The sequence below is a fragment of the Notolabrus celidotus genome, chromosome 4 (assembly GCF_009762535.1).
Source record: "Notolabrus celidotus isolate fNotCel1 chromosome 4, fNotCel1.pri, whole genome shotgun sequence".
Taxonomy (NCBI): domain Eukaryota; kingdom Metazoa; phylum Chordata; class Actinopteri; order Labriformes; family Labridae; genus Notolabrus; species Notolabrus celidotus.
In genome coordinates this window covers 10,840,378-10,856,205 of record NC_048275.1, presented here as the reverse complement: position 1 = coordinate 10,856,205, position 15,828 = coordinate 10,840,378, and the positions used below count along the sequence as shown (strand labels likewise).

Here is a 15,828-nt window from a genome sequence, read left to right as displayed (position 1 = left end):
TGCACCTCAGGGGGAAAAAAAAGGCTCCATCTGTCCCAATAAAAGCGTCAGTGCAATGTAGATCTTCCCTGTATGAATGGCTAATTAAAGAGGAGACAGTGGCGTTTAGTGGTAATGGGGGGTGGTGGTAACGTCCCTCAGCTCTCACAGAGTCGTGACAGGAATGCACACAAATACACAACAGGAATTATTCTGCTGCTCTCACAGCCGTGGGAGGACATGGCAGCAATTAACAATTAGACTGGGAGAGGAGAGTTCGCAAAACACGAGACCCACCAGCAATTCCCTCTGATGAGGAACTAACTGCAATTAATGTTGAATAGCACCCAATTAAAATATAAATATAATCACGAAGCTGGTGGAGGTCAATAAATATTTTCCTACAGCTTGTACCCAAAGGTAGCAATCAAAGAACCAAATTTTCATCAAGAGGTAGCTGGCAGCTGCCCGTGACTGAATTAGCTTTGCATGCTTGAAATGTGCTTGATAGAGAGAGAGGGAGAAAAAAAAAACAGACTTGTCCAAATTTAGCATCCAGAAAAATCCACAGCATGCTTCAAACCCAAGTTATTTGTATTGCAAAGTAAAAAGAACTGCACCTCTGAGAAAAGGAAAAATCCTCCACAAACCATTGATTTAATTTGTCTCTGAGAGTATCTGAACCCTAATTTGAATCTTTTTTCACTTCAAACATGCATACCTTAGTGAAACACCAGGATCTGCAGCTCGAGACAGAAGTAGCTCCCTCTGAGGCATTCTGGTGCATACATTTAAAGCACAATCACATCCACTCATCATATATACTTGTGGTTTTGTGTGCAGCCGAGATAATGTAAAGTTGATTACAGTATGTCCGACTCATTTTACAGTCATCATGCTCATTCAGCTGAAAGAATGCTAAATGAAACCCCTCTGGAGTTTTGGCTGTAAAACAATACTATTCCTATCGTGGAAGCTGTCTCTTGTATATTTACAGGACATGAGAAAAAGCAGACCCATTCTCACAGATGTTTACAACATATACTTACAATACCAAACATGCATTGACATGGACACCATAATGACACACTGAGACATTCCTCCTATTGTGGAGCTGCCTGCGCTCTTACAATCCACCCACTCACCCTCCAACTACATCAAATATGTTCAATATGTGCAGATAGTGCAAACAGCAACAGTTTGAGGTTTGCCTTTGGTGGTCTCCTGGGTGTCAGTGATTATTAACTGCAGATCAAATTAAAACAAAAATTTGACTCTCATTCAGCTCGTTTTGAATCATTGGCTTCATTTATATATTTGATTTGCCCTTCTTATTTTTTTTCGCAATGTACATAGCCTTCTTAAAATGTATGTGCAGTCTGTGGACTACTTTTAGAAGGTAGGACATTGTGACACATCCTGTTAAAGTTTAAAGGTCAAAGAAAGAAAAGTAAAGAAACATCAAGTAACACTTTTTGGTCTGCAAGTTTTTGTAAAGGTTAAAACAGATATTCATTTCATTTTGTAACTGTCTTTCTTATGAATATTGAGCATATTATGCATATTTAGGTTATGTCACAGCTCATGATTAGTTAATAATCAGATTATTCTCACATGGCTAAACTTATTATTGTAGCTTCTATTACGAATGGCTCAAATATATAGTACTGGTCAATGAATGATTTGTGACTCAACAGCACCACCCTGTGGCTGCACATATAAATTACACCCTATAGCTTCAGACAGCTGTGTCGGTGGTACTAATTCATTGTAACCACTTATGGAAAGAGGTGAAAGTGTGTGATTAAACTGGTTTAAAACTCCGCTGCATCCATCACCATCACCATCATCACCACCACCACCACCACCATCATCATCATCATCATCATCTTAAGAAATATATTTTGAAATAATTGTATTCCTTTCCGAGTTGTTTTAGGGGAATTTTATGTCTTTTAAATTATGTTTTATTTCTTTATCTTGTGTGTTTTTATGATCTGCCTGTTTTATCTTGCTGCCCATGTAAAACACTTTGTAACCTGGTTTTGAAAGGTGCTCTACAAATAAAATTATTATTATTATTATCACCAGAACCCCCTCCACCAGCCACATCACCTGTCCTGCAGCAGCTCCACTGGCTTCCCATTAAATACCCCATCATTTTCAAGATTCCGCTTCTCAACTACAAGGCCATCAACAACTTAGCTCCTCAGTACCTCATTGACCTCCTCCATACAAAAATACCCACCCGTAGTCTCAGGTCCTCCTCTTCCATCCAACTCACCCTCCCACCTGCTCGTTTGACCACCATGGGTCGAGAGCCTTCAGCCACTTGCCCCCGCGCCTCAGGATCTCTCTCCCCCTGGATGTACAAAATACTACCTCTCCCACCACCTTCAAACTCACCTTTTCCACCAAGCATACTCACTCTAATCTGTCTCTCTGGGACTGGAATGACCCCCCCTTTCATTTTTCTAGTATTGCATCTTTATTCTAATGTATTTATGTATTGATTTACTATTGAGTGTTGCTTTTATCATGTTGTAAGGTGACCTTGGATGTCCAGAAAGGCGCCTATAAATAAAATGAATTATTATTATTAAACACATATTGTTAAATATTAAATAAAAACACAACTACATAACTCAGCTTGTTGTCTTTTAATTACAGTGGGTTGCATAGTTTCACAGTATCACCAATATCATCAGTTTACACCGTCAGTGGAGTTGACAACGTCAGCCATCACATTATATTTTGATTGTTACAGCTTGTTTGGGGGACCATTGAAGTGGAAACTGCTACTGAAGAGTAAGACAACAAGGAAGTTTTAAAAGTGGCTCAAACTCACCCAGAAAACACTGGGTTATAACCACAGCAGAAGGCAAACAAATTACCCTTCTTCATTTGAACAAACCATTGAACTTTAAAAAATAGAATAAAAATGTAAAGCCATAAAAATCTTTGCTCTAAAACATTGCTAACTATATAGACATAAATGCATATTAAAGCTTTGTAAACACATAAAAGTTGCATAAAAATCAAAACTGGCCTGAGAGGAACTATAACATAAAAACACAAGCATCAGTATTTAAAACTATCACAGCTTTGACATATTAAGACGAAGGCTTAAGTAGAAGCAAACACAAAGAATATGGATATTATGTACACAGGCTTTGGCCTTCAACTAGCTTCTTCCATCCTAAGTTCTTTCTCTACTAATCCCCGTCTTATGGTGACGTTTCAGCAGAAACTCACATTTTAGCATATTCTTAAAGCTGTCTGGTATCTAAAATAAAATTAAAAAATTGCATTTAACAGAAACTTAAGATATATTCACTTTAAGGCACATCTTTGTAAGTTTGTCCTGAAAAGTCTACACTGACACCGCAAGTCTAACTAAGACACTTCTTCCAAATTAAGTTAAATTTAAATAAGTCTGCTCATCAAAATCTATTAATGCACTGGATTCAAGGACTTGAAAACACCCAGCATAATAAAAATAAATACAATAAGGTTTGATAATTAAATAAGATTCAGTGAATGAGAAAGCTTAACACCCTCAAATTAAAAGGTATAAATCCATGTTGCATTTCAAAGAGCATTTTAAATAAACAATTAATATTGGTTAAGTTATATGGGACTCCTGTGGCCTGGGTAAGAAAAGTGAAAACTTGCATCAATTTAAAATGACGCATGTAACATCCTCAGTGTTTAACTTTTATGACCTTAAGTACAGTTGACTACACTGCAAAGAAGTTTGGTTGACTTCCTTTTAAATTACCTCTCAGACTCAGACTTTACTTTCTGAGAGGAAAAAAAAACAGGTTAAGTATCGAGGGAAACACGGTGTTCAAACAAAACTAGTGTTGCACCGTTTGTAATTACAGCTTAAGAAGACTATAACTCCCTTTAGTAACAGTCAGACTTTGTTTTCCCGGGGATGAAGAGAACCTTCTGTTAAAGGTGATTAATCCTGGAAGAGATGGGGAGAGAAATAAACACACAAGGTTACATTCATCCTTTCAGAAAAAAACAGGCATCAATAATGATGTAAGCACTGCTAAGTCAAAGTAAGGACATGGTCAGATGACTGGAAGTGCACAAAGAACTCCACCTGTATAATACTAATACTAATACTAATGCTAATAATGTATTTTTTTTAAATGACAACAATAATAAGTAGGTAAACTATTTGTTAACATGGCTGTTAAAAGGAAAATTAAAATTATACTGTGTTAAAACATTTGGAATTGGCCTAGAACTGTTCCATATTGTTTAAACTACTCTGAGGATATTGGTGCTCTCTGTGGACAAGTTGTACATCCTATCTCTCTGACCCTGGATCCCAAAGCCCTTAAATAATCCTCAGTCCTTGGCCGAACTGGAAGTACTTACAGTCCCACCATGCTAGGAAGCATTTCAAAGCTCTCAACGCTGCTCTGAGGAGAGAGGAGGGACATCGGAGGAACGATATGCGAGGGTACACGAGAGCAGCCGTCTTTTCACTGACTGTATCAATTATCACTCACTGATTGGACACTGAAGTGGCTCCTACCTCACTGAAACTTCACATCACCAGAGTTCAATAACTGAGGAAAGACAGACCTTAATACTGTCACTAAGGGGTGCCTTGAAACAGATCATCAACATACATCAGTTTCTAAACAGATGGTATGTGATGAGCTGGGATATAAAAAGCTTTTTGTATGAGTGTTAAGAATTAATTACCGAGCACAGCTTTCATAAAATCTGTACACCAATTAGTTTATCTGATACACCATCTAACAACAATGATTAGACATTTTAAGCAATGTAATTAGGATAATAGAAGTAGTTTCCCTTCATGATCAGCTCTTTTTCCAGTTAAATTTGTATTGTGAGCAAACAACCCTTGTTACATGACCCCTCATGTCAATAAAGATTAATATCAAGCTGATTAGTAATGAAAATCTGATTTAAAAGGTTTAAAAGTTAGATTTTCATTGATATTTAAACCTAATAAATGATTGTACAGAGTCCCTAAGAGATCATAAATGTAGGGTCAGAGTTTCAGAGTTCACAATCAGATACACACTAAGTATAAATGCAAAAAATGTGATTTAATAACGATGCTTTTTACCGATTAAAAATGCTCCACATGGTTGTAAGCAGCATACAAATTCAACAGACTGCATGTTGTTCATCATGTGCAGTTGTTTGTTAAACTGGTAACATACACAGACAGAAAGCTGTTGCTGTGTTTATTTTATTGGCATTATTACAGTGCACTTGTTCAGACACAAACTGTGGCTGAAGCTGATTGGTGATCAGCTGACACTGTCATCACAAACAGGCGAAGCTTCACATGACACAGACGGAAAGGACATCTCGTCTCTTAAAACATACCTCCTCGTTCCCTCTCTCTCTCCCTCTCTTCATTTCCTTACATCTCTTCATGCTTCTCTGGTGGGAGGGGCTAAGTCGCAAGCGAGCAGCAAAAGTGGGGGGGGGGTGAAAGGATGAAACTTGAGGGCTTTGGGATTAAGCGTGATTCTGCTTCAGCGCTGTATTGGTTACCAATTGATTCTTTTGCTTTCTTTCAACTTTCAAACTCAACACTCCACGTGAATCATTTCAATGGAAAATGAAAACAAAGGTACTTCCAGTGTGCATGCTGTGATTTATTTCAGACCGGGCAGCAGGAGTTGCTTAAAATGGAAGAAGTCGATCTTCTTCCTCTTAATGATCACCTTTGAATTTGTGTTTCACAAAGAGGCATCAGTATCAATTTTGTTCTGCCTCGTAATCAGTTGAGAGCTCTTAACAGTACATTTAAGTTGCATTCAAAGGAGCACTGTGTCCTAAAGGTGCAGCATGTTCTGAGACTTGTTTCCCATTAAGTGTTCTTTGTAACACACTTCAAATGTCATGCCAATGAAGCTTATAGAATTTCTCAGCAGTGTGACAATGCAGTACTTACCGCCTCACAGTGGGTTTTTTTTCCTTCTATTGCTGTCGGCTGCACTGCCGGGAGGACTCTGCTGTTTTCTTTCTCTGTAGATGATTGGCTTCCCAACACTTTCCTCTGTTTTATAAAATGAAACATCATAAGTGAGAGATCAATTATACCTCAGAGGGTGGGTCTGTGCTCAAGAGATTCTGTGAACAAGCAAGTTTTATTACTTTAAATATATCTTAACATTATGGAAGCATCACTAAAGCATTAACAGCATAGACACACATCCATTGATTCTGTCTGTGTCAGCGGGAAGGAATCATGACAAAAAGTTTTCAAAACAATTAGAACCACAGGCTGACAGCAGAAAGGTGAAGGCAATCACTGTAAACATTACTGCTGGGGACAAACCTTAATCATTCCACCTAAAGAGCGTGAACGCCAGTGTTTTCTGATGAAAGGTGTCGGAGAATCAGCCGAAGGTGTCAGCAAAGGCTGCTTTTCAAACTACAAAAAGAAAACACATTTAGGTTTTAGTCGTTTATGTGTCTGCCTTTCTCCCTCCAATGTGTTCTCTGACCTACTATACCTGTCTGATGAGTTTCTTCTTTTTGGCAGACTCCGGCATGCTGTTGACCTGCTCGTACAGCTCTCTGAGAGCAGATTCAGTGTAACTCTGAGTCTCAGAAGACCTGGCAGTGCAGGTGCTGCTGACCTCCGCTCCCGTTGTTCTCATTAAGGGAGAAGGGGAGGCAGCTGTTACCGCTGGCATGGTCTCCTTGTCTTTAGTCCCAGAACAGAGCGCAGAGTCATCCTAGGGGGTCAGATGTCACGTGACAAGATATTTGAGTCTGATATTTCACTAAAATAAGTCCTGAGGCATTGTAATGGTAAAACATGTAAGTGCTCTGTAATACACTTTGCAAACATGTGATGACAGAATCCAAAAGGGTAACAGAGTTACGGATCAGAGGCAGAGTTTTCATGTTAAAATAATCTTTCTAATCATGCTTTATTAGCCAAGAATTTGTCAGACACTGAAGATATGGATTTAAAATAAGCAACAAAAAGGAAACTGTGGGAGCTTTGAAAATAAGACCAGAGATAAATATGTATCTCTGCTAAGATGACGAGGCTACAAATAAAAAATAAAAAAAAGGGCAAAGAATAGCAAAAGTACCAACCTTTGATTGAAGCCTTTTTAATCCTGTGTAATACATGCAGGTGTATTCTTTGATATATGCAGGTGCCTTTAAAAAGTAAAAAAGACATCAACAAATAATCACTGAATCATTTTTATAGTGTTCCTGAGATTAACCTGTTTGATATTTACACGTCTCTGTTATTCTTTTAAAAGGAAGGGTACACTAAGGGTGTGATAAGTAGCAGTTAAACAATCAGCTCATTTAAATGTGAATGGAGAATAAGAAACCCATCATCCAGCTCTAACAGAGCCCTGATTACAGCACACTTTGGACAGCTTGCCCTCATGTATTTCCTTTCAGATGAAAAATTTGCATTCATCCTCCATTCCCCTGTTTACATTTCGAGTAACCTTGGCAACAGCTCCTTCACATTTCACAATGGGTTAGACGAGGTAAAGATCAAACACATTATGAACTGAGAGGGGATGCAACACTTCCTATCCTCAGTGTCTCCATATCACTTTGTTTGATTTTGTGTGCATTTATTCCGAATTTGTTTGATCTAAATTTAACTGAGGAGACGGTGTTGGGATATGATCACATGAAACACAGAGGACAGGGTAACTTTGCAGAGGGATTTTAATCTAAGGAAGACCCCTGTTCTGAACTAAATTTAAAGGCAGAGAAAGCTGTCCCTGTCTGAGGGCAGCCTGCAAACAATCATGTAGGAGTCTTAGTTGGCCCAGTTATTCCTTAAAAAAGTGTCTCAGCCGAGGAGCTGATGCAATGTTAACATGTTTTTTACGACTAGTTTGGCAGGGAAACCTTTTCTGTCTTTTAATGGATGAATTGCAGTCATATTAAATACCCATATTGTTTTACTATGTTTATTATTTATGTTGCTTAATCTGTCATAACCCAAGAAGCCCCTAAAGTGACATGGGCAGAAAAGAATTAGATATGTCCTCGTGCGCACCAGAAACTTTCTCCTGAGCACGTAATAATTTCCCGTGAGCATGAAAAGGTATTATGTGCGCACGTGAAATAAACTGCGTATCCCATTGCGCAAAACGCACTTCAGCGAGGCAGAATGTATGTTTTAGGTGCCCTTCCGAGACAATAAATCAGTGACTATCTGCAAGCAAAGCCGTAATATCCTTATAATAACCCAAGGTTGAAATAAAGCTCAACTAACTGCAGTTCTAGATCGAACCTGGGAGACAGCGATGGACTGGTTGATCTTCAGTGCACACTTTGTGCACATGGGAAACTTTGTTGTGAGCACGGAAAACTTTCACATGAGCACGCATTAATATCTTGTGATCTCAAAAAATGATTTCGACTGAGCACGGGTTAGTTTCTGGTGCCCATGTGAACATATCAATAACTTTTTCTGCCCATGTCATTTTAATCACACCATGTCAGCCTGTCACTACTGAATAATTTCTTAATATTTCCTGTAATATCTATTATTTACACCACATGTAACATTTGTATATATCCTACATTTTTATTCCATCTTTATTTATCTATTTTTATTTTTTCTTATCTAAACGTATTCTCGATTGGACTTGTGTCTAGGTTGCTGTAACAACCAAATTTCCCCCCGGGGATCAATAAAGTAATATCTTATCTTAATTATTGACCAAACAGGGCCTTGTGTAACAAACTAAAACTCTACAAGGATTTTGGTTTTTCCAAAGACCTATCAGGGTTCCCACTCTTTTCCAGAGATCATTTTCCAGGACATTTCAATGACATTTTCAGTGATGATCAAGCTGGTATGACAGTCTAAATTTAGTTCCTAATTTAGTTCCTAAATAGTCTAATATGTTCCTCTCAGTGGAAGTCTACATTGAAGACATGTAGTCTATGGCTATCCATGAAATCATATCTTACATGCTTAAAAATGATGGCAAATTGATAATAGAATAATGCAAATGCAGATGTACAGCACTTCACTTTATCCGTGCAACCAACTAACAATGATGGGCAACTCTCATCTCAGCTTTCTCTTTTCTCAAAAAATGTAAAATTAGCTAAGTAAAGAACAAAAGAGCCAGCAAAGGAATCTGGAAACTGCCTTACTAAAATAAATAAATAATAATAATATTCAGAGGATCAGTGCATTAATGACCTAAATAGATCTGAATGACAAAAGTGGCCACAAATGTTGAATGGGGATGTTTTTTTTTTTACCTTGTTAGATCACACGCAGTCATGTTGGAATAATTTTCCAGGACATTCTACTTTTTCTCCCATTTTCCAGTACTGGAAAACTGGTCAACTGTTTTCCAGGTTGCCAGGTTTTCCAGGACGTGTGGGAACCCTGACCTATGCTTCTGCACTTTCATGGGCTTCAATATTCACTGTAATAACAGTATGAATGACGAAATGCACCAGCTTCAGTTTGTGGGCTCAACAGAAGCAGAAAAAAAAAAAAAAAAAGTTTGTTGAAGCAAATCTGCCAGTGAGTAGGTAAGGCTACAGTGTTACCACGGTGACCGACACGTAGTAACTGAGAGTGAAGTGCTCTTTTTGTTGTACTGGCCTTTCTATCATGCACTCCAGCTTTTCAGCAAGATGTCTGAAAATCAATCTGCTTTTTTTTCCCCATGTGTGATAAAGACAGACGTCAGTGCCTGTTACATATTAAGTCAGTCGGCTCTGTTTGTGTTGAAGTTCTTTCATGTGTGATATGTTTTCTTTAGTTAAGTTATGGTCATAATTAGGAAATGCTGAAGTGCCTGCAGTATGTCTGAGGTGCAACATTGTGCTTTGACTTACTTTTGTTCATTGTTTGACATGTGAAGTAATGTATTCTTCTTTCTTTCTCTCCTTATGTTGGTGCTCTTATCTGTTTTGTTTGCGGTGCCTTCAATTCCATTCCTTTTGGTGCATAACACGGTAAACAAAAATAAACTACTAGTCTAAACTGAAAATCCAGTTTTTCTTTCAACTCAGACAAAACGCTTCAGATAAACCGTCTGTACAGCTACATACCTTGAACAGTCTTTGCGAGTGCCTGATGAGAAATGCTACGCTGTTATTCAGTTTCTCTATGTGTCCCTGCAGATCACTTGCCATCACCTGCCAAAGAAAAATACAAAGCAAATGTTTGACAAAAAAACGTACCACGGGAAAGAAAATTGGTTTCCAATGAAGTGTTGCAACATTGAGTTGAGTGACGGTTCTCAAATAAAGAAGCATTGATTTTGTTCAAACTAAAACAGATGACGCGATTCTGAGTTTCTTTCACTCTACCTGCATAACAAATAGCACTATGACATTGAATGTTGCAGGGACTGTGGTAAATAAAAAAGCTGACGTCACTTTCAATTGCATAGAAACAGTCCCCCTCTGTTTACCTGAATTTTTGTGCAAAGCGGTGTATCTAAAACTTAGAAGGCTCCTTACATTAGGCCAGTAACTTGGTTTGAAAAAGTCACTGTACATTTCTTTGCTTGTGTTTTTGCAATACATTGAATTGCAACCCCTGTATCCTGATGTATCCTATTGCAACATTCTTACTAAATCAGCACTACTATAAACCCTGTATAAATAATGGACGTAGTATCCGTGACGTCACCCATCTGTTTCTGAAGCGCTGCTTTGAGGCCAATCGTCGGCGGGAGCCATATTTGAAATGTTGAACTTAACATAACTGCTGTTGAGCGAGTGTGACGTAAAGAGGCAGAGTTTGAGCCTCCTAGCCAACAGCTACAGTGTTCCCGCCTGTCAATCAAGTCAACTGTGCCTCTCGGAATCTTAATATCTTCTAAATTGCTGCATTATGAAAAAAATTCACCCACCCTACAGTGTGTGCCAACCGAGAAATTAGCTATCCAGACTACACTCGTCTTTTGTACCAGGCTGTAAACATGTTTATTTCTGCTCTAAAGATCGGCTTTGTTGAATTTGTGTGTATGTGGTTTCCAGTACTTCAGGAGCCAGCCTCAAGCAGACACTTGAGAAACTGCAGTTTTTAACACTTACGCATTGGCTTTAATTCTCGCGTCCGGAGGTCACCCCTTGCTATAAACACAGGTTCTAAACGCTTGTGAGGACTGTTAACTTGAGGTAAAACAGACTGAAATTAATATTGCTGCCTCTAAATGACCTACAACTGTGAATAAGACCATCAGTTCCCAGACTGACATTTTCCTTGTTGAGGTTTTTAAAGCCTGTTACCGCTGTGAGGGGTAGAGGTCTGACCTGCGACTGACAGCATGTGAATAAACAACCTCTTTACATTTTCAACAACAAAGACTCACAATGAGTGATTTTTTTTGTCAGAAAAAGTTATTTGGCAGATTAAGATCTAAATATTTAGACATACTGCACAATAGACCGAAGTAAGTAAAGAACAAAGAAGACAGGCACAATGATACTGGTGTTCTTACATTCTTAGGCCACATGATGTGAGGAGCAAACATTGTGGCCAGGTTAATAGCAGACATCTTGTTGACGTGTTGATTGCGAGCTGTTTGGTAAAGCAGGTCCAGCAGCAGCTTTAAAAAACTGCGGTTGGCTGATGGGAGCAGCATGAGAAGGAGCTGATACGTTTCAATCTGGCGTTCCTTGTCTGGTACATTTGTCTTATCCCCCTTTTCATCAAAGCGAGTCAGCTCTGGACACAGAAGATAAGAAGATTAGTACAAAAGATCAAGGGGGTCATTCAATATTTGTGTAAGTAGGTTGTCTTGAAGCAGTACGAGGGTCAGTGTATGAGTCAGCCAACACCTCCAATCTTCAGGTGAGCACAGTAGTGTCTGTGTGTGAGCAGAGGCTCTGGCAGTTCTCCCAGGTAGGCTTTGAGCAACGTGGCCGCATCATTGGGGTGGAAGTCGCCTGCGTCTAGATCTATCTCTGAGCCAGCATTTAGCATCTCCCTCAGGGCCGCCTGCCTTAGGCTGTGGCCTGGCACACGGAACAACCCCTCCACATGAAGGTCTGAGGCATGGGAGAGAAAGATGGAGAGAGACAGCAGAGGAGAGGGGGAAAAGAAGTGTGGTGTGTAGGCGGGTAGACACAGAGTGGAGGGGACATAGGGAGTCAAAGACACAGAATTGAGCAGAGAGATGGAGTGAATGAAATGGAGGGAGGGAGACAGCAAGAGCAAAGTGCTTTTAGATAAATTATTGACCTGAAGCTTTCGCACCCAGTGTCCACTTTCAGAGGATGACATCATCACTTTCTAGAAATAAACCATGACCTCATGCTAATTCCCTCCAACTCTGTTAAAGAACAAGAAGTGATCTTTAGGATGCAGCTTGGTTAATGGCTAATGAAGCAATATTACTGATAAAACTAAAGACAGTATTGAATCAAGTTATTATTACTGATGGAAATCTAACACTGTTACAGGAAGAGATATTTTTGCCCTTTGAGGTCACACATGCAAAATGTATGTAGTCATGATATCATAAAGGGCTTTGGATGGAAGTGTCCTCCTCGGTATGAAAGATGCATTTTGAATGATACTCACTTTTACTCAGGTATTCAATGAGCTGATAGATCTGGGCTATTCCTTCTTCAGTTAAAGGTGCGCCAAACACCACTCCTTTGTCTGAAAGGCATCAAATGGAAGGGTTAGATGAAACCCACGCTGTGTAATTAACTTCAGAACATTTAAAATATCTGTGAAGTATGAAGCTAGACACTTGTTTTATTCCAGGTGAACATTTCAAACTCAGTTGTCTGTGCTTATTGGGAATTTGCTGCCATGATTATTCTTTGATTGGTTGTTCCTGTTATTTTTTGGAGCTGTGAATCTGAGTTTAAAAAATGTAAATAATGTTTTCTAAATACACATAATGTATCAGAACGGCACCAATGTATTCTTGACTGCACTCAGTCATTGTAGAATTCAACTATGGATGCAGAAAAACTTGTCCATGCATTTATCTTTAGCAGACTAGACTACTGTAACGTTGTCTTTACAGCCTCCCTAAAAAGTCCATCAGACGCCTGCAGCTCATACAGAATGCTGCTGCTCGAGTCCTAACAAGGACCAACAAAGTAGACCACATCACTCCAGTTCTTAGATCCCTACACTGGCATCCTGTCTGTCAGAGAATAGACTTTAAAATTCTGCTGATGGTTTATAAAGCACTGAATGGTTTAGGCCCAACATATATTGCTGATCTGCTGCTACTGTATGAACCATCTGGACCTCTGAGGTAATCAGGTACTGGTCTGCTTTCAGTCCCGAGAGTCAGAACGAAACATGGTGAAGCAGCGTTCAGTCAATATGCACCACATATCTGGAACAAACTCCCTGAAGGCTGTAGGTCCGCTCCAACTCTCACCTCTTTTAAATCAAATATTAAATTTTTTTATTTGCCACTGCCTTCCTATCTTAGCTTATTTTAACTCGCTTTAAATGCTAATTTTAAATGTAATTTTAATATATTTCTAATTTTCCTTTTCTTTTCTTTTTTATTATATTTATCATTTTTATTGTGTTCTTTTATGCTTGTCTGAATGTTTCCAATGCTTTTAATGTTTTAAAGTAAAGCACATTGAGTTGCCCTCGTGTATGAAATGCGTTATACAAATAAAGTTGCATTGTCTTGCCCATGTTTAGAGATTTTTTAAAGTACTTAGGATACTTGAGCATTTTAAAAGCATGAACTCCAGTACTCTAACTCAAGCAATGATCTGAGTAAGCAACCTTCACTTATCTTATATTTACAGTGGCCCTGAAGTGCAAATCACAACAATAATTCAGAAAACAATACGACATTAACCAAACCGGAAGAAGTAGGTACCCTCAGTTCAATCAGCGACAAGTCATGTCCCCTGAGGTAGTGGTGCAACAGATCATCGTTGATCCGTGATCCGTACGGATAGCTCTCCACGGTTCGGCACGGAAATGGTCCGTGACTCAAAACCGTGATCCGATCCTCTGAATTGCTGTTTTGTTTTCTGAATTGCTGTTGTGTTTTCTGATTTGCCGTAGTGTTTTCTGGTTTGCCGTTGTGATTTGCACTTCAGGGGCACCATATTAGAGTAATAATTGACCAATCTTCCAGGCAGTTCTGTGCACCTCCATCACTGTCTGGTTTGGATCTGCAACCAAACTAGACAAACACAGACTGCAACGGACTATAAGGACTGCAGAAAAAATCATCGCTGTCAACCTGCCCCCCATCCAGGACTTGTACCTGGTCACCACTGCACTATTATCATATTATTTTTTAGCATGTACATATTAGTCATGCCTATTTGTTGTTCTTTTGTGTTCACAGTTGATGTTATTATTATTATATTTGTATTTTTATTTGTATGCCTTATTCTCATGTCTTTGTACAAAGAGAGCACAGTTTACCAAAGTCAAATTCCTTGTGTGTTTAAGTATACCTGGCCAATTAAGCTGATTCTGATTCTGCTTCTGATTCTCCTTGAACTTTCACTCAGGTATGAACTTGTGTACTTTGCCCACCACTACTGATTATTACTGAAAATGATAAGCAGATTTGCAGCAGTACTATGACTGCAGGGACAGTGCTTTATCTGGGTTGTTTAGGCTTTCTTATAGAATAAAGTAACACAATGGAGAACTAGTAGAGTACCATGAATATCATCCACAACTCTAACTGTCATAGTGGCTTTAATAATGGTCTACCTTTCCGTTTCAGGAAGTTCAGGGAGCGTAGGAAGCCAGTGGTGGAGGGCACCTTTGGCTCAGCCTCTCCGTTGAGCTGAGCAAACTCATCCCCTGGAAGATCTATGAGTCGAGTTATGTTGCTGAGGATTAATTCCGTGAATATCTGCGGATGCTCGTGTCTCAGCCTCTCCACAAAGAAGTCTGGGTTAAATATCACAGGCTGGCTCGCGTCTGTTTCCCCCCGGCTGTTAGAAACACTGCATTTAGTCCCGCTGTTTGAGGACAGAATAGCCTGGGGTTAATGTTTGAATACAGGGAACAGAGTAAGGCTTCGTGCTGGTCACTTATTATAACATTTAGCAGTCAAAACATCCTGTAATGGCAGATATATGTTAGCTTACATTAGCATAGTAAAAGCGGATATACGTTAGCTTGCACTGAGGTTAGCTTCCTTGCTAAAATGTGTGATAATAATAAGTTACTATGAAGTAAAGTTTAAGTATTTTGAGTACAGACTGTTTTACAACCAACCGTGACAGAAACATTTTGAAACATGTCATTTCACGACTAAAAACGAAGAGTTTGCACCTTCTGTTCAGTTTGTGGTTGTTGTGGGGATCATTAACAGCCGCCGCCATCTTCAGTTTGAATCTTCCGCTGCCCAAGTTTTCGTCCCGCCCACTGCGTTTTGATTGGCTGAAACTTACCGACGTCACAACCTCTCAAGCGGAGCAAAATGTTAACCCCTACTTCCGTGTTTTTTTTTATTGGAGCCGAAACTATTTTTGATTCGATTTGAAAGTGTTTATTTCGAAAATGTAAAAAAAAATGCAAATAAACAAAAAAGACACACACCCCCAAAAGCAAACGTTACAAACAATGCAAAAAAAAATAAAAATCAAAACAAAGCTGTTTCATCATTTATATGACTTTTGTAACATGTCCGAAAAGGAGTGGGAAGAAGCAACAATTATTAAATCCATAGACTGTATAAAATTAAATTAAATCCCACCCCTTCTCATGAATTAATTAGTAATTAGGTAATTAATGATCAAGTCAGCTTCCCTTTTATCTACAAACATATCCAATATTCATCTCTTTAAAGATTGTCCATACTCCTTTATTTTTGTTTATACCTATACCTATACATTAACATA

At 38.9% G+C, this 15,828-nt stretch overlaps 1 protein-coding gene across 6 annotated transcripts; it reads right to left on the bottom strand.

Moving 5' to 3' along the window:
- Nucleotides 1–2,624: 2,624 nt before the first annotated feature.
- On the bottom strand, nt 2,625–15,384 carry LOC117811526 (rho GTPase-activating protein 19-like). 6 transcript variants are annotated; one of them, XR_004631017.1, is made up of 14 exons: nt 15,260–15,384; nt 14,690–14,943; nt 12,548–12,628; nt 11,803–12,012; nt 11,463–11,689; nt 10,063–10,149; nt 7,099–7,164; nt 6,504–6,728; nt 6,326–6,421; nt 5,939–6,043; nt 5,365–5,434; nt 4,509–4,568; nt 4,375–4,418; nt 2,625–3,952 (listed from the first exon to the last, which is right to left on the bottom strand). XR_004631017.1 is itself a non-coding variant. In XM_034681861.1 (11 exons), exons 1-11 carry the CDS (start codon nt 15,307–15,309, stop codon nt 3,947–3,949), a joined length of 1,407 nt encoding a protein of 468 aa, XP_034537752.1. In that variant the 5' UTR covers nt 15,310–15,384; the 3' UTR covers nt 2,625–3,946. The 6 variants fall into 6 exon arrangements, 1 of the variants encoding a protein (XP_034537752.1); XR_004631018.1 differs by having other exon boundaries at nt 4,535–4,568; XR_004631016.1 differs by having other exon boundaries at nt 4,375–4,568.
- Nucleotides 15,385–15,828: the final 444 nt, after the last annotated feature.

Bases quoted from the DNA above. Each gene is read 5' to 3' on its own strand.
- LOC117811526 (XM_034681861.1), bottom strand. From the start codon at position 15,309: ATGGCGGCGGCTGTTAATGATCCCCACAACAACCACAAACTGAACAGA. The intron at 14,944-15,259 runs GTGCAAACTCTT...GTCCTCAAACAG, and splicing joins AACCACAAACTGAACAGAAG to CGGGACTAAATGCAGTGTTT. The intron at 10,150-11,462 runs GTAAGAACACCA...TTTCTTTGGCAG, and splicing joins ACATCATGTGGCCTAAGAAT to GTGATGGCAAGTGATCTGCA.